We start from the raw sequence: 18,863 nt of genomic DNA on the forward strand, positions 1-18,863 counted from the left end.
ACAAATAACTCAGTCTCCATCATGCACTCAAACAAAATCACATACAATGACGACTAGATCTAAGAGTGGCATTGTCAAACCAAACCCCAAATACGCATCTTTAGCATACACATTCCTAGCCCACATACCTCCTAAACCTAAAACACTTAAAACTACCCTTCAATATCCAGGATGGCTAGCTATAATCCAAGAAGAGATTGTCGCACTCCATGCCAATGAAACTTGGGAACTTATTCCATGAAAATCTGATATGAATATCATTAGAAGTAAATGGGTTTACAAGACAAAACTCAAGTCAAATGGCACTTTAGAAAGATTGAAAGGTTGATTGGTGGCAAAAGGATACTCCCAAGTGCAAGGTTTAGATTTTTTAGAGACTTTTTCTCTTGTCATTAAACCAGCTACTATTAGAGTTGTTCTTACTATTGCTCTAGCACATAATTGGGATATCAGACAATTAGATATAAAGAATGCCTTCCTCCATGGCACCATCTCTGAAGTTGTCTATCTTAAGCAGCCACCTGGCTTTCAAGACACTAGTAGGCCCAATCATGTCTGCAAACTAAAGAATGTCTTATATGGTCTCCATCAAGCTCCACGTGCCTGGTTTGATCATTTTAGCTTATTCCTTCTTTCAATTGGTTTTTCTTGTAGTACTGCAGATTCCTCACTCTTTATTAAACACAACACACATAACATCATCTATCTTTTTGTATATGTTGATGACATTCTTCTCATAGGTAGTGACACAAACTCATTGCATGATTTTATTCAAACATTAAACAAAGAATTTTCAATGAAAGATCTTGGATTCATTCATTACTTTCTAGGTATAGAAGTTTATAAGTTTCCTTAGGGGCTTTTTCTCAATCAAACCAATTATGCTACCGATCTTCTTACCAAAGCCCAAATGCTTGATTGTAAACCATTCTCTACCCCACTACCATCCAAACATATCCTTCCCACCATTGAACTTTTTGAAGATGACCATCTTTATCGAAACATTATTAGTGGATTACAATATTTAACATTAACTAGACTAGATATTACCTTTAGTCTTAACTATGTCTCTCAATTTATGCATTCACCCTCTAAATACCATTTTCAATTTGTTAAAAGAATTCTTAGATATGTTAAAGGCACTATGTCATTCGGTATTCGATTAATATCTCAAAATCCTTTAATTCTTTGTGCTTATTTAGATGCAGATTGCACAGGTTGTCCTTCCACACAACGATACACTACTGGCTTTTGCACATTTCTTGGTGGTAATTGTATCTCTTGGAGTTCTAAGAAGCAATCTACTATTGCTCGATCTAATGCTGAAGCTGAATATCGAGCTTTAGCCTCAACGGTAGCAGAACTTACTTGGTTATCCTACTTATTGCATGATCTCGGTCTCTATATAGCTCGCCCATCTTTACTTTTCTATGACAACTTATCAGCTCTTCATCTCATTATTAATTCTGTGTTTCATACTAGAACAAAACACATAGAGATTGACTATCACTTTGTTCGAAAAAAGGTGGCCTTAGGATCTCTCGAAACCAAGTTTATTCCTTCAAAGTTATAAGTAGTAGACATACTCACTAAGGCATTACCTCGACACACTTTCGAAGCATTTCATGGCAAACTTGGAGTATGGTCTCCTTCCATGTCAAGTTTGAATGGGAGTGTAGAACAGTATCATCTCTCACAAACCAGTAGTAAATCAATCACAAATAAGCAAGAAATCTCTCACAAAATAGCACCAAATCACTCACAAACCAATAGCAAATCAACAATATATCAGCAACAAGATTAGCATCATATCTTGCACTATTTTCTGTAAAAAGACGCTACACCAATTTTGGAAAATTAATACACCATTATTGACCCTATAATCTCTCCCTATTGTTGGACAAAGTTTCATTGTATAACATGATTTGTAAGCTATTTAAAGAGAGGAGAACTAACTAAGTTCTTAAGCAGAAAAAAAAAAGAAACAAAAACTTATACATTTGTTTTTTCTCTTCCTCTCTTGTCTACTATCTTTCTCAACCTCTTTCTCTCCCTCTCCTTTCTGTTCCAAAATTTCATCACATAATACTTAAAGAACCTCTTCAACTATTTATAAAAATTCAAATAAATTATTTTTTATTAAATTTAATTAAATTTCTATTTTTTTATTTTAAATTTTATAAATTTTTATACCTAAAAATTAACTAATTATCTTAATTAAATTTAATATAACATTGTTGTGCTACATTAAGTCATCACAATAAAAAATAAATTTGTCATATGACTACATCTTTATGCCACGTCAACTTCAAGTTTTTATTTTTATTGGCATATTACATCATTCTCATTTATAAACTTTCTTTGTCTTTCTACACTAAGACGGCACAATGAGTGCCCCTTTGACCAAAAATTTTCAGATTAGTACTCTCTATGTCGGTTTATTATAAGAAGAACACACACACATACACACACACACACACGTTGTTTGTCATCGTTTGTTTCCAATATACGGAGACAGCTCCGTATAGTGACTTAATCCGAACTTTGCCTACTTCAATAAATATATTAATCCTATAATAAGGTAATTACCGATTCTATTTGCGTTTCGTTTTGCAACTCCTTTCTTGAGAAATCCCACCACGATTCTAGACACCTTGGGTAACCTTATCCAGCTATTCTCACCCTCCACGTTTCATCCGTAATCGCATCATCTTCCTACCCACTAGCCCCAATGTTTTTGTCCACTTAATCTTCTCTATTTCATTTGATCCGATTTTGTACAATGGGGAGTTAATTTTTTTCTAGTACAATTTTTATATTTATATCTGCTCCAGTTAATTAGTATATGAACATAGTACATGTAGAATCTGTCTGTATTAAATGGTAATAAATTACTATACAATTATATATAATGAAGGTGATGAGAGAAATTTAATAGACTGGATAGGGAGCAAATGTTAGCATGCAAGATGAAGCCTCTTCCCTTCAATCTTTGCAACCCCAAGAAAAGACCTGCCATAATCAACCGTTCTTACGCTCTCCTCCATTCCATAGCTGCAACTTCCCTAATTTTCTACAGAGTTTCTTCTTTGTTGCATTCAAGACCTTCTCTCCCTCACCTCCTGATGTTTGCCTCTGAGCTTATTCTATCTCTTCTTTGGCTACTCAACCAAGCTTATCTATGGAGACCCGTTTCTCGAAAAACTTTCCCCGAGAGATTATTGCAAGAAAAGGGGGAAGAACTACCAGGAATCGATGTGTTTATATGCACTGCAGACCCCAAGAAGGAGCCGCCTTTGGAGGTAATGAACACTGTTTTGTCAGCAATGGCACTGGATTATCCGATAGGGAAGCTCTCAGTTTATGTTTCGGATGATGGTGGTTCTTCCTCAACTTTACATGCTATGAGAGAGGCTTGGAAATTTGGTAGGTCTTGGCTTCCATTTTGTACGAGGTTTGGGATAAAAACCAGATGTCCCAAGGCCTATTTTTCAAGGTACGAGGATGATCTTGGGGAAAAGGGATACCACGAAGAAAAAGAGAAGATCAAGGTTTGAACATTTTTTTTTTGGACTTAATATAATTTCATTACCGTTTATAATTCCTTTTTTATATAAAAAAATACCGCTTAAATCAACTTCACTTCTAAATATGAATTCTGTGTAGCATTTTGTACAGCTTTCTTGGTTCCATGTGTAAGACCTTGTTACTTTCATACTTCAATAATTATTGTTAGTCAAAATAAGCGTTCTTTATAATTGAAAGAAAACTATCCTCTACAAGTGTGGTACATTTTAATTAACTCTAAGATGGATTTAAAAAACAATAATCTTATAATAAAATAACACTTCCAAATAAATATTTAAAAAATTATTTGGAACTTGGATTTTTATCACTTGCAGCTGTTATTTATTAGCTATAATTATATACAAGCATATATCGGAATCTGTAATGCTTGTGCAAGGGGAATTAATCTACTAACTGTTTAAATTTAATAATTGAGATTTGGGTCAACACTGGTGCAGCAACAATACAAATGGTTGGAAGAGCACGTGAAGAAAGCAGGAAGCAGTGGTGGGATGCTGGGAGAAACCTGCAGTTTGAATTCTATAAATCATCCTGCACATATTGAGGTATTTCTTTAATATATCTCTGTAAATCACTAAATCGTTGGCCACTTTAAGAATATGTCCATGTTTTGTTTTTGTCTAATCTTTTGGATCATGGGAAAATTGATTTTGGGGGAAAAGGCCGAAAAGGAAAACGAAATAGAGAAGTTTATTATATATATATAAATGATGCAGATCACGATGGTTGGTGATGGGGGCTTTAGCATCTGGTTTTGGTATTTCTTTGGGTCGCTAATACATAGAAAGGGCAGATACGAAATAGGGTCCATTAGATCTGGCCTTTTGTAACAAAAACATAATCGATCCACTAGCTCCATGGACCAAATTCAGCTGAGAGGCCCACGACTGACCTGCCTTAGTAAAGCATTCAAATGCATTGGGAATTCTTTTGCAGGTGATACAGGATGAATCCCATGACACCAATCAAGCCAAGATGCCCCTTCTCGTCTACGTTTCTCGTGAGAAAAGCCCTTCTTCTCCTCACCATTTCAAAGCTGGAGCACTCAATGTTCTTGTAATTTCTCTCTTCCCTATATGTTTTGCCAAAACACATTTCTCATGCAGAAGACGACTGATCGTGAAGTTGTAAGTTGGTTTTACTTCTGTTGTAGCTTAGGGTGTCCAGCATGATAAGCAACTCGCCTTACATATTAGTATTAGACTGCGACATGCGCTGCAATGACCCGACATCCGCATTACAAGCAATGTGTTTCCACTTGGATCCTAGAATCTCTTCCAACCTAGCTTTTGTTCAATTCCCTCAGAAATTCCACAATCTCAGTACGATGGATATATACGATGGCCAATTAAGATCAGTATTCTTGGTACGTGAATGAAGTGAAACTACAATCATTGTGTTACACTTACATGTAATAATGGAATGATCCCTTGGCCTGCATTAGGCACAATCTTTTTCAGAATTATGTTATAACTGGTTTAGTCTTTAAGAACCATACGTGTAATCTTGCATGGGCATCAGTTTGTGTAATCTAACACTTGTTTAATGCTGATGACGAGTGCTAGTGCAATGAAACTTGTTCTACTGCTATGTTTACTGTAAGTAATGTGGTTGTAATCACAAGTGTATGTGTGTGTAAGAAATATAAGAAAAATGTGCTCTGTTTGCCCCTGTTTTCAGGTTCAGTAACGGAGGCTCTTATATGTGAGAATGTTCTTGTTTGCTGCTTAGTTGAACATTAAACACAATTGTTGGATCTCATTTTTTAGGTAAAGTGGCCTGGTATGGATGGACTGCAGGGACCTATGTTATCTGGAACGGGCTTTTACATGAAGCGAAAGGCATTGTATGGAGATATAGTACAAGAAGGTGGGTGAAAAAAAAAACCAGTTAAGCAGAATTACTCAGAAAACTCATCATATTGGACTTAAACGTTGAAATAGTTCTACTCGGATTTTGTAATGTGTAGCATTTTTCATTTAGACTGTATGGCTTTAATTTTCATTTTCAATCCAGATACCGACCCCATTCAGTTAAAACAATATCTTGGTCCATCAAATGAATTAGTGAAATCACTTCATCGGAGCAACCATCACAACTCTGTCAACAACATGGACTCGCCAAGCAGATTGCTAGAAGAAACCAGAAATTTAGCCTCCTGCACATACGAGAAAGAAACTCAGTGGGGAAAACAGGCAAGCATCGACATTCAAATATAATTATTTCTATCATAGACTAGTTGATGTGCCAATAAATTTTCAGGTTTTGTTTCCTAAAAAAAAAAAACAGGTTGGATTCTTGTACAATTCCGTGGTAGAAGATTATTTGACTGGGTTTATATTGCACTGCAAGGGGTGGAATTCTCTCTTTTGTGATCCCCCAAGGCCAGCATTCTTGGGCACCGCCACAACTAAGTTGAATGACACGTTATTACAAGGTGCAAGGTGGAACTGTGGGGTGCTCCAAGTTGCCCTCTCACGGTTTTCCCCTCTGATTTATGGATTATCAAGAATGTCCCTGCTTCAAACAATGTGTTATGCCCACCTTTCACTTCAGCCCCTCTATTCCTTGCCTATGTGGTGTTTAGCTACTATTCCTCAACTTTGCCTCTTGAATGCCATTCCTTTGTACCCCAAGGTGCGTTCATTAAAAAGCAATTCTATTTTTACCAAACTGGATTTTCTTCACTAAGAGGATCTGACTTTTTTTTTTTTTTCTCTCTTACAGGTTTCAGATTCATGGTTTATGATCTATTCATATATTTTTATCATGTCACAATTGAAACATTTAGAGGAAGTTCTGTCAACGGGTGATCCAATGTGGACATGGTGGAATGAAGAGAGGATTTGGATGATGAAGTCAGTTACATCTTATTCCATTGGAAGTTTGAACGCTGTGTTGAAGTTTTTTGGTTTGAGGGAAGCCAACTTCGTGCCCACAAATAAAGTTGCAGATGATGAACAAGTTACATTCTACCAAAAGGGAATATTCAATTTCCAAGCATCAACAATCGTTCTTGCTCCACTGGTTACATTAGTCTCCTTAAACATGATTTCCTTCGCCGGAGGGCTTGCCAGAATAATTATCAAGGGAAGTAATTGGAATGAGATGTTTGGACAAATTTTCCTCTCCTTTTTCATCCTAATGGTGCATTTCCCTATAGTTGAAGGGATGATGTTCAGGAAGGACAAAGGACGGATTCCTCCTTCGGTTACCCTATTTTCTCTTGCACTTTCCACTTCTTTCCTGTGCCTTGGATCCTTGATTCTCATGCCCTGAACTGTCAAGTTCCTCTGCTGCTATCAGCCTACTGCTTTTCAAGTATCAAATCCTAAACTTTTGTGACAAAGGAGGCAGAAATTTTTCAAATAAGAGGCTGTCAGGGGTAAGTCTTTGGTATTTACCAGTAACAAATCTAGTTATCAAACTTGTTAGCAACAAATTAAATGGCTATAAGGTAGATAAAAGGAGATCTTAGGAACTGAAGAAACAGATTTGGCAAGAAATAGTACTGCTCTGTTTTTTGCTTTTGCCAGTATTCCATTGAATGGTATGCTAATTCACTGTTTGGAGCTTGGAAATTGGAGAAAAGAATTCCAATGCGTAATACTCAATGATTGATGTTAAACAATTAATCATTAATTCAGAAAGCAGCAACAAAAAAACAAAAGCAGGGGACTTACATAGGTAATTACATTTTTTAAGTTCTTGGTAGATCATCTCTGATCGGCTCGTGGCTACCCTTTTGGAGTAAAATTTGAAGCAGCCTTGAAAGTGTAGCCCAAGGACCAGATCAGTCTGGAAAAGATGAGAGCATATCCACTTATCCAAAATTAGTTTTCTTGGATTGGTTTATCATTGCTTTCCTTATCTTTCACCAATTGCATCAAACAATCACCTCATTACTATTTTTCATATTTTCATTAACTATATAAAATAATCACATCAACTCTCTATATATGCTGATTATAATGGAGTCTCCAATGCTTTTTGGTCCAAAAATAGATTTTATTAATTGCAACAAAGATATAGAACCAATTAATATTAATTAGCTCCAAATGCCCATTGGGGCAACATCCCATTGCCTTTGGCCTTTGCTTCTTTTTATTTAATGCTAGAAGCCTGAATTTCGTTCTCTTTCTTTTATACAGATAAAGTAGTTGTAGATTCACATGTATCCCCTTTACCCCCTCATAGATAAATATATCACCGCTACAACAATGTCTTTCCTTTTCAAACCTCACAAGAAAACCGCCTAAAACCTTTCTACTTTTCTTTCTCTTCCCTTCATCTATATTCTTCAAGAATCCTCCAGAAAAACCCCATCCCAAACAACAAGAAGAATTCTGTTTCACTCAGAGAGAAAGCAAAGAAAAAAGAAACTTCATGGCTCATGAACAAGAACATCATCCTAAGCTTCAATTCCCATTAGAATCAGAGGCTTACAAGATCATTGATGAAATCGGAGTTGGTGTTAGTGCCGTAGTTTACAAAGCCGAATGTACTCCCATGAATTCAACTGTTGTTGCCATTAAATCCATTGATCTTGACCAGTCCAAAGATTTCGACAACATTCGACGTGAGACCAAGATCTTGTCGCTTCTTTCACACCCTAACATCCTCAATGCTCATTGTTCCTTTACAGTCGACCAACGTCTCTGGGTGGTGATGCCCTTTATGTCTGGCGGTTCTTTACAATCCATAATCTCATCTTCTTTCCCTGATGGCTTACCAGAGCAATGCATTGCCATTGTTCTCAAAGAAACCCTAAATGCATTGTCGTATCTTCACAACCAAGGGCATTTGCATAGAGATATAAAGGCTGGCAACATTTTGATGGACTCAAACGGGTGTGTTAAGCTTGCCGATTTTGGCGTTTCCGCTTCGATTTATGAGTCCAATCCGGGTTATGGATCAGGCTCATCAACATCTTCATCACCGTTGATGCTAAATGACGTGACGGGAACCCCATATTGGATGGCTCCAGAGGTGATACACTCGCATACAGGATATAGTTTCAAGGCTGATATATGGTCGTTTGGTATAACTGCACTTGAATTAGCCCATGGAAGGCCTCCTTTATCTCATCTACCTCTTTCAAAGTCTTTAATCATGAAGATTACCAAACGATTTAGATTTTCTGATTATGAAAGTAATAGCAAAGAAGGTAAAAGCAAGAAGTTTTCCAAGGCATTTAAGGATATGGTTGCCTCATGTCTTGATCAAGATCCTGCAAAGCGACCCTCGGCAGAGAAACTTCTGAAACATTCTCTTTTCAAGAGTTGCAAAGGTTCTGAATTTCTTGTGAAGAATGTGTTGCATGGATTGCCTAGTGTTGAAGAAAGGTTCAGGGTAAGCAAGATTCTTGGCAAGGGTGTTCATGTTGAAGCCGATGATGATGATGTTGATGGGGAGTCAGTGTCTCAGCTTGTTAAATATAGAAGGATTAGTGGGTGGAACTTCAACGAAGATGGGTTCGAGTTAGAACCCGTATTCCCCGATGAATCAAAAGAGGATTCAATTGTGAAACAGGTTCGTTTTGGTGGCGAAATGATAATTCCAGGAACGGTAGGCGAGGCGGATGGATTAAGTAACTCTGGGAGGATAAATTTGAATTCACCAGAAACAGAGTCAAGTTTGCTTAGTTCAAGAGGGGAGGGAGGAGATGAGGCTTCTTCACCATCATCATGGCGAGTTGGGGGTAAAGAAGAGTCAGGCATTGAGGGAATTGTAGGAGATGAGGCTGGAATTGAAGGTACTGTTAATACAGATATAATGGTGGGTGGCCTGACAGCACTGGTAAGGAGTTTGGATGATCAAAGGCAGAGGGTGACAGATCTAATTACCCTGTTTGGAGGGGATGTGACCAGCAGAGAAGATCAATTGTTGCAATTAATTGAGAGGTTGAGGTTGGACTTGGAGAATGAAAGGCAAAAGAACTTTCAATTAGAGATGGAACTGGAGTTTCTCAAAATTCATATTTCTGGTGCATCTAACACTGATGAAAACAATTGAAGTTCGCACAACTATTATATGTGGAGTCGGTTGAAGACTTTCGGATATAACCGTGAAATTTCAGTCTATTTTCATGTTTTCTTGCCTGGAACCTGTTCTTTGGGTCTGGGTTCTAGTATTACGTATCAGTTGTGAAAATTTGTGCTCTAGGATAGTTTGGGGATATGCCAAACAGGCCTAATCTGATTTCATCTAATAGAAGAAATTGAGATAATATGAGATCATCTTTTGACGTCCTTTTAATGCGGAGTTCAATCGTCACTTAAAACTGGGTTTATGAGCTACAGAAACTTGTTGGGCTGGAAAGCCCATTTTTCTTTTGAGGGGTTCACCTGCGGACGACACAAAACTTTCACATGGTCCATAGGCCGCTCCATTGGGCTAAGCTCAAGCGAATAGCTCAAATAGTTCTTAATTTTTGTGCGTTTTTTTCAAATGCCAATAGCAGATTCTTAATCTTCCTTAATTGACTACATAATGAAATGGACCATGAACTAATAATTTTTATCTCTTTCTTTACAAAATAAAAGAATGAAAATAATAATTTTTCTTTTGGCTATCAATTCTTGATATAGCAAAAGTCTTATCTTTATTTTCCCAATGATGCATAAATTCATAGTTGTTTGATAATAAAATTTGTACAAAGAAAAAAATTTGACAGGGTGCCCTGATTTATGAAATAGTTAATTAGCGGCCAACATGAAAAATGTGACAACAGGACCATGGAAGATCTGCTCAGATCAGTGAACATTTTGCCATTTTCTTCTGGTCTCAGGACCTTCTTCCCCGTTGGAAATTGGAATCTCTTATCAACACAAAGAGCTGTGAACAGCGAATGGCAAGCCTTACCGTAATTCAGAATCCAAACGAAAAGGAGTTCCCAATCTGTCAGCCTCTCAAGTCTCAACCCGCATAAATTCAATGCACATTGTAAAGAGCATTTGAGCTTCTGCTTTACCTGTTGATACTTTCCATGTGCTTTTCAGGCAGAGATTAGAAAAACAATGACAAAAAAAGGAAGACTCGAAATGATTCAAAGCTGATGAGACAAGCAACCAAATGGCAAAGCCTGTTTAATTCCCATCAGGACTGTAATTCATTAACAGCCAACAAAACCACAATTTAGCCTGTACTAATTAACTACTTTCTCCACTTCCATTTTTGTCATATGTAAACAAAGTAATTAAGCATTAAAGGAAGCTGTAAACCTCAGATTCTAGTGAAAATATACATAACAACCTGCAATCTTAAACTATGAGTGGAAGAGACGGCAACCTCTTACACTGCGGGTAAACACTGCAATTTCGGCTGCCGAACCTAATGAAATCACGGCTATATATAGCATGACACGGGATCACCTAATTGGCTGCTAGTCTTTTAGTAAATCTCAGCTAAATGGGGCAGTATCTTTTGTCTAAACGGCTTCTCTGATGAACCTTGCTCCCTTATTCTCAAAGAATAAGGAAAGGAAATCATGGGGGGGGTGCACTGGGATTTCCTTCCTTTGAGATAATGTTGTGTAAATCAAAGCTTTTTCGAATGATATGATATTGGCTGCAGGCATTGTTGCATCTGCGTTGTGCTGGCAATTATATACAGCTACTACCTTTTCTCTTTTTTTTTGTTTTTTGGTACTTTTTAGCGGTAGCTATTGTAGCTAGCTCCATTCCATTTTCAACATCCAAGTAAAGCAGGAACAAAAGTTGAAAAACGTAGGGAATGTTATGACCTTGTTTTCGTTATCCCAGTGTTCCCATGTTAACGATTTCATGTCTTTTCTTCCTTGGTTTTTCACAATTTTTTTAGCAAAAAAAAAAGAAACCCTTTTGGGGCATTAATTCAGTATAGTTTATTATGGCTGGCATAGACTTAAAAATACATTGAAAGATCTATTTTATATGAAGGGTTTGTGTTGATTTTAAATCAATTGGGTGTGACTTTTGTCGACTTTTCCTTCTAATGGTAAAACAGAACTATCACCGGATTTTGAATTGTGTTTGTCATGAAGCATGTATAAGGTTGGCAATTTTTAACTTTCCCCTTGGAACTACAACAAATTTAACAATTTAAAAATATGCTATTAAAAATATTTTCAATAATACTTTCTGTCTGTATACTTTTACAGTAATTTTGTAAATTTAATTGTTCTATAAAAGTTTATAAAAGCACTATGAATAAAATGTAGTTATAGAGCTTACATACATTAGTAAAGACTAAACGTTTGATATGTCTACTAAATGTAAAAAAAATACAATTAAAAGTTTAAATAGTTACACTTTTTAAGATTTCATTATATAAAAAATATATTGTTTAAAGAAATGTAACTGAAGTCCAAATTTATTGTACTATTTAAATTTTAATCTTATATTTTTGAACAAATAGTTTTCAGATTAATTATTTATGAATTATATACGTGTTGGACTCTAAGAACATTAGTAAAACTTGAATACTAATGTATTAGCAATTTTCCATTTCCAAGAAAATATCTTAGAATTTGAGAACTTCAATTTGCAACATTTAAACTAGTAGTCTGAATTCTGAAAAAGATGTTTGGTCTAGGAAATGAAAGAGACTTAGTAGTCCTCGTTATATTATATATAATAACAATAATAATAATTTTAGAAGTGATAAAGCACATTAATTATCTTCTTTTCGACTTATTGCTTCCTTGTTAATAAGTTAGAAGTAATGTGCATGTATGTTTCATTAAAGCACAATAATTATGAATTTAGCCGCGCCATTGATATTTTTTTTTTCTTTTTTAGAGTAACTGATGAAGGACAAATACTCTAGTATATTCCTTTAGTTGAGGTCCAACACTAAGGGAACATCTTCAGTTTTTTTACTAATTAAATTAAGTTTATTTGCAAATGAAACTTTACTAATCACTAGTATGACATCAAGAAAATTTTGATTATGTGCTCTAAAAAGATATTCGTTTATCATTTAAAATAAAATCTAAGCAAAAAGGAAGATGCAAGGGTAGGATAAAATCTAAGGATAATGAATGTGTCTAAGAATAAGCTCCATGTACCAGTCATTTGATTATCAGTTTGATGAGTATTAATGAATGATTAGGGCAGTTGTGGGTATCAAGATTAATGCTTGTTCATGCACGGTGAATTGGTGATTGATTCCGTACTCAATTCATTCAAGTTGCCATTGCAGACATTCAATATTAATTGTAGCCATAGTACTTCTTGTCGATTGGTCCAGATATGGATGAGAATGATAACTTGTACTCCTATTAGTCCATTATTAATTAGGTTCTGATAATCAATGAGCCTTATTCAAACATTCAGTACACAGAGTTCTTGTGTTAATCTCATCATTTATTTTTCCTTTTTCCACAGAGGTACAAAAGCTAAGAACCATGGGAAATCAAGCATTCAAGCTAGTATGTATTTTCTCTTTCCTCTGACTTGTCTGATTTTAACCAATGGCATCTGGCCATGTTGTATGGTTCAGTGTAAGGTGTCCATCCACTGATCTCATCTCCTAAATTAATTTCTTTGGAACAGTTACGTATAAAACAATTTATAAAATAGTTGGAGAGTTTTTTCTTCATATGGCAAAAAGGCAAAACATGGCGGGCCGAGGTTCTACATATAGTATGTAGTGACCGAAAATATGGATGGGTTACCCCTTCAATGGGATTGTCAGCTTCTTGGCTTAGAATTTGATGGCCTGAATTGTTGCAACTTTAATCACTTTCTTCTCTGAGACCGAGAACCCAACTCCATATCATCACCATAAATCTCAGGTCAGTTGCGTTCCCCTCTCTTTCTCTCTCTCTCTTTCTTTTTTCTAGTCCCAACTTTTGAGAGGTGGGGTTCTTTTGTTTCTTTATAAATTGACATGATATGAGCTAGACTGTTCTTGTCTTTTTGATCTTGCCAGGTCTGACTGAACCAAAAAGAATCCATGGAGAGGAACAGTTTTAGTAACAGCCTGAAAGACCATAGTATTGGAAGTAAAGCCATTAAAGACAGCAGCAGCAACTACGACAACCAGAACAACTTCAAGCTTAAGGATACACGGAGCAGTAATAATCAAGGTTTTGGAGAAGATTATCTAGCTGGGTTTTCATGGCCACCAAGGTCTTACACTTGCAGCTTCTGCAAGAGAGAATTTAGATCTGCTCAAGCTCTGGGTGGTCACATGAATGTTCACAGGAGAGACAGAGCCAGGCTAAGACAATCACCTCCAAGGGATCATGGTCAGCCCCCTTGTCTGAACCTTAACCTTAACCCTAACCCTAACCCTAACCCTAATTTCTCTTCCTCATCCTTGGTTTCTTCTCCATTCTCATCCACATTACCTTCCCTGGTTTCTCCTCCTCTTTCTTCTTTATCTTCTTCTTTTGCTTCCCCTAGTCATGAAATGAAGAAATGGCTAGTGAATGGTACCCTTATGGATCCTTTAAGCTCGAAAGGCTCGGATTCAACTAACATGACCAAGGGTGCAAAATCGTTTTATGGAGTTAAAGAATTAAAAGATTATGAGTGTAATAAGTTCCTAAAGAAGACTGAGTATGTAAGGTTGGACTTGGACTTGGAGATCGGTCTGGTTAGTGATTCCAAGAAAGATTTGGATTTGGAGCTTCGATTGGGGTACTCTTAGTTCTTTGATGAATTTGTTGCAGCATTATCAACTAACATCCAAGGACCGGGTGCTTCCAATTTGGCATATTGAAGTCTGTGATCAATTATAAGCTTCATTTGTTTACCATGCACTGGGAAATCAACTCAATCATGAAGCTGCAATGCTACATAAATATGTCTTATCAGTTTGCTTAAATGTTAGAATATCATAGCCGAATGTGCTAGTCTCTCATGACTCTCATCCTCCGGCCCCTCAGCAGTAGGAATCTACCATGTAGTATATACCTACCATATATTGACAATTTAGTTTTATGTTTAAATGAAGTATGCTTAATTAATTCTTCATTATATAGCATTGCACATCTTTTAAGCTAAGGAAAAGCCATCTTGTTAATTAATTTTGTATGAATATTATCTCTATTGTCTCTCCTTACATATACGTGTGTTAATTTTATCCTGATTTTTCTTATTGGCTTTGGTTATTAACGTTGTTGGTGTACAAACTACAAAATACTCTTGTTAGGTTAACTGTACTTAACTACAAACAGTTGGTTTAATCAAAATTTTAAAACCCAAAGTAAAATAGTTCAAGTGGTCAGCTTTCTTTTTGTGTAATTGACCTACTTAGAAGAGAAAACCTGATGATGTTTACTAGTGAATATATGCCAAAGAAAATATAAGGAGAACTAATGTTTGAATGATTTTCTTAGGTATATTAATTATATCAAGGTAGCTTGCTTTAGTTAGAAAACATAACTAGCTAGCTCTTGTTTTAGGTGAGGAACAAATTCAAATAAACCCCCTCTCCCCAAAATATATAGTACATATATGAAGAAAAAATTTTGCTTGGCTGCCTAGCCAAAAGGAAGATGAGGACAAAAAATGTTCCATAGTTGACAAAACAATCGAATTTGAATGGTAATTAACCACAAAGAAGGGGGGAAAAGGCAAGAATAATTTGTTCCGATTTGATAATATTTATTTAGTTTCTACTCTTAACAAGTTAGAATATAAACAAAAACAAGAGATTGATTTCATGACAGTTTGTCAATTGTTAGACAAATCTTAAAATTGCTTGCTGCATCTATAAATTAATATTGCTTTGAATAGATTATGTCGATAAAAAGGAAAAATATGACAGTTTAAAGTTTGTTTTTGAATCACTGGTGGATGGAATGTCACATTATTGAAAATAAAATTTGTAGTGAAATAGGGAAAAATGACTTCCTGGTACTTTTTGAGCAAGTCATTTTCCATACAGTCACTTATACTCTGCATTATTTACAATCACCATGGCAGATCATTATTGGAACCAAGTTCCAACACAGGCATGAGTGTATACTGAGCAGAACCCATAATGCCAACTTCGTTACTTCAAAATTTTAACAATTCAACAAAAATTCATAATAATCTCTAAATGTTAACTACAATTTTTTAGCATACAAAAGCCAGCAATATCTTTTTCCTTTTCCTTCTTATTATACCTCTGCGAGTACATATTAGGTGATTGCAATGATTTAAATTTAGTTAAGTGGAGCATATATACTTACTCATATCAATTTAATGATGAACTATATGCAAAAATGTTGAAGTATTCATAGTGAATTGAATGTCAGCTCCAACAGAAACTCATGCAAAAGAGAGAAAAAAGAAAAGCAATGATAAGGTTTGAATATCATAATGTGATTCCTCCTTCACAAGATATCTTAGAATAAACCAAAGAAAGATTTTTCTCAGACAAAAGTTGCAAGATTTTGGCACACCTTGGACAGTCAGTACAAACGTAATAAAATGAGCAATTAATGAAATAAGAAGTTACATATGAGAAGGTGAGTGAATGAGGATGAAGATAAAGATGAATTGGAGGAGTAATCTCTATAATTCACATACTGATACCGAAATGGTCGCCATGTCAAAAGGACATGCTGAGTGGTGAGAGAGGGTTTGTTTTTTTTGGGGGGGTTCTTTGGATGCTTTTCCCAAAATCTGATGGTTTGCATGTTCCCGACAATGTCTGGGTGTCAAATGGTATGATGGCTTTTCCTTAAAGGGAATGAGAGGTTTAGGTCAGTTCAAAGCATTACAGAGAACTGATAGACCCAAACTCTTTCCCAACATGGCATTCAGTCAGGACACAACACTCACATACTTACAAACCACTCCCCTCCCCCCAACCTCCTCTCCTCTGTCATTTCATTTCATTTATAACATTTCAGTACTACTATTTCTCCTCCTAAATGCACTTTTATGTATTGACAGCCCTCTTTTTGATTGATAGGGCACTCTTTCCCCTCCTCTTCATCTCTCCTGTCGTCTCCACCCTCCCTCCCCCCCCCCCCCCTTTTTATATTTTTTTATTGAAGCCCTGAATTAAGGTGCATGTACTATGTTGTATTAGAGCCTTATCAAACAGTTCAAAACCATAAGTTGAGAGATTTTATCTTTAAGGGTTTTGATTAGGGGAAGCAAAAGAATTCGAAACAAACATATACACGCATCATTGAATCAAATGCTGTTTTGCTTTTGACAAATAAATTGAGAATATTTTATAAGAGGTGAAAACTATGGCATGCCCTTAAGAAAAGGAGGTCAAAGAGAGTGGCCGAATCAAATGTAATGTGAAGGGTGAAACCGAAAACTGTTAAAGCTGTACTGAAGAGAGAAAAGATGGGGCAGGGCACATCCAATCCAATCCAACACATCTGTTACAAACATGTAGCATGTACAAGCACTCCTCACTCAAGTCAGATACTGAAATGTGATTGATTATAGAACCTCAGGGGAGGGGCCAGAAGCCCAGAACCGACGTCACCTTCTTTATCATTGTCCATTCAAACTTCTTTTAGATACTGTCTTCGCCAAAGACAAATGAGACCAAACGCTTGCCAAAGTACTCAAAAATTGTTACATGTTCAACTTCTGCCAACCGATAAAGGATCAATATCCCATGTTCCTTGCATATTGAATGAAAGAAAAATTAGGTGGCCATGGAGGGAACCTTTTCTTTTTCTTTTGTATATAAAGTTTAAAGTTATATAGCAAAATATGTAGAATCAAAATGTTGTCAAATCTGAAGAAAGGGTTTGCATTTATGTAAAAAGGATGATTATTACTTGAAAACACTTTAAGCAAATAAATATCTTTTCATTGCAAATGCAATAACAAAAAAGAAATCCCACACTACTACTCTATTTGTTAAAGTACTAATTAATTTGTCACGTCTCACTTGAATTTAACTCAAATAATAAGGATAAGGTGAGATTTTGATAAAAATTTTAAATTCGAGCCATAATTTTGTAGAAAGAAAAGAGTGAACTACTTTGTGATTTTCATTAAAGGAAAGTTTTTAGATTAAATACAAATATCTTTTGGTAGAAGGGATACCCTTGCCTATATACCACATGGAATTAGTCCATGGGAAAAAAATGAACAAGAAATATAGGTATAGGTTTTTGATTGGAAATTATATATCTATTTTGGGTGAGAAGCATTGATATCAAATACAGAGACTCTTTTTGTAAGTATTTTGAAAGGGTGATATCTCTTCTCTTTAGGGGTGAGTAAAACTAAATCAAATTAATTATCCATCCAAATTAAATACGATTTGGATAAAATGGTTCAGTCTAATTGATCAATTGGATCAATTAGTCCAAAATGTTTGATCCAATTAGTTTTTTGATCGGTTCTCAATTTTAAAATTTTTAGACTAATCCATCCAAAAAACCAAACTAACTTTTTATATATATTAAGAAGAATTGATAATAAACTTAATTAATAATACATTTAAAATATATTAATTTATTATATGTACGTATACAAATCATAATCATAACAATTCAATTTTTTTTTTATAAACCTGTATTAATATGAAATTATAAGTTATATATTTTAAATGATATAACTTATTTGTTAATATTATAATATATGATAGTAAATATCCTACATATTAATATGTTATAATTATTACACCTTAATAATATTCAATAATATAAAATGTTTTGTGTATATATATATATATATATATATATATATATATATATATATATATATANGTTATAATTATTACACTTTAGTAATGTTTCGTAATATAAAATGTTGTGAATATATATATAATTGTATAAATATATTATATATACATATAATTAATTTATACATAAATATTTTTATAATTTATAATAAACTTTATTTATAAGATTATACTTAATAACTTTATTAATTATCACCTTAGTTTTAATCACATATTATTTATAATTAGTTATTACTTATACAACTTTGATATAAAACATTATAACAAATAAGTTATATTATTAATTTCATATATACATATATATATATATATAATTGTATAAATGTATTATATATAATTATACATGAGCATTACTATAATTTATAATATTTATTTATATGATTACACTTAATAATTTTATTAGTTATTATCTTAATTTTTATAACATATTGTTTATAATTAGTTATTATTTATACAAATTTTGATATAAAAATTAAAATATTATAACATATAAGTTGTGTCATTAATTTCATATATATAATAAAGTATACATATATATTTATTATATACATAATTTGCATATCTTATAGTAAAGATGAAGTTTATAAGTTTTAATATTATAATTTGTAAAAATAAATAAATAATAAAAT

At 34.5% G+C, this 18,863-nt stretch overlaps 3 protein-coding genes across 6 annotated transcripts; all 3 read left to right on the plus strand.

The window, feature by feature from the left end:
• Positions 2,721-7,119, plus strand: LOC18603153 (cellulose synthase-like protein G2). Of its 4 annotated transcripts, XM_007034966.2 has the most exons (8): positions 2,721-3,551; positions 4,026-4,133; positions 4,525-4,644; positions 4,742-4,954; positions 5,358-5,457; positions 5,605-5,783; positions 5,878-6,225; positions 6,316-7,119. In XM_007034966.2, exons 1-8 carry the CDS (start codon positions 2,955-2,957, stop codon positions 6,865-6,867), a joined length of 2,217 nt encoding a protein of 738 aa, XP_007035028.2. In that variant the 5' UTR covers positions 2,721-2,954; the 3' UTR covers positions 6,868-7,119. The 4 variants fall into 4 exon arrangements, with proteins under 4 accessions (XP_007035028.2, XP_017975686.1, XP_017975685.1 ...); XM_018120196.1 differs by lacking the exon at positions 4,742-4,954 and having other exon boundaries at positions 2,722-3,551; XM_018120197.1 differs by lacking the exons at positions 4,026-4,133; positions 4,525-4,644.
• Positions 7,657-9,846, plus strand: LOC18603156 (serine/threonine-protein kinase BLUS1). Its single transcript, XM_007034971.2, has one exon. The coding sequence runs from the start codon at positions 7,975-7,977 to the stop codon at positions 9,601-9,603; it is 1,629 nt and encodes a 542-aa protein (XP_007035033.2). The 5' UTR covers positions 7,657-7,974; the 3' UTR covers positions 9,604-9,846.
• LOC18603158 (transcriptional regulator SUPERMAN) lies at positions 13,037-14,640 on the plus strand. The gene is made up of 2 exons (XM_007034973.2): positions 13,037-13,366; positions 13,504-14,640. The coding sequence occupies exon 2, from the start codon at positions 13,528-13,530 to the stop codon at positions 14,224-14,226; it is 699 nt and encodes a 232-aa protein (XP_007035035.2). The 5' UTR covers positions 13,037-13,366; positions 13,504-13,527; the 3' UTR covers positions 14,227-14,640.

Source organism: Theobroma cacao, chromosome 4, assembly GCF_000208745.1.
Source record: "Theobroma cacao cultivar B97-61/B2 chromosome 4, Criollo_cocoa_genome_V2, whole genome shotgun sequence".
NCBI lineage: Eukaryota > Viridiplantae > Streptophyta > Magnoliopsida > Malvales > Malvaceae > Theobroma > Theobroma cacao.

Excerpts from the sequence above, each read along its gene's own strand:
- LOC18603153 (XM_007034966.2), top strand. The coding sequence starts at position 2,955 with ATGTTAGCATGCAAGATGAAGCCTCTTCCCTTCAATCTTTGCAACCCC. Across the intron at positions 5,458-5,604 it reads TGGAGATATAGTACAAGAAG|ATACCGACCCCATTCAGTTA; the intron begins GTGGGTGAAAAA and ends TTTTCAATCCAG. Across the intron at positions 5,784-5,877 it reads AAACTCAGTGGGGAAAACAG|GTTGGATTCTTGTACAATTC; the intron begins GCAAGCATCGAC and ends AAAAAAAAACAG.
- LOC18603156 (XM_007034971.2), top strand. The coding sequence starts at position 7,975 with ATGGCTCATGAACAAGAACATCATCCTAAGCTTCAATTCCCATTAGAA.
- LOC18603158 (XM_007034973.2), top strand. The coding sequence starts at position 13,528 with ATGGAGAGGAACAGTTTTAGTAACAGCCTGAAAGACCATAGTATTGGA.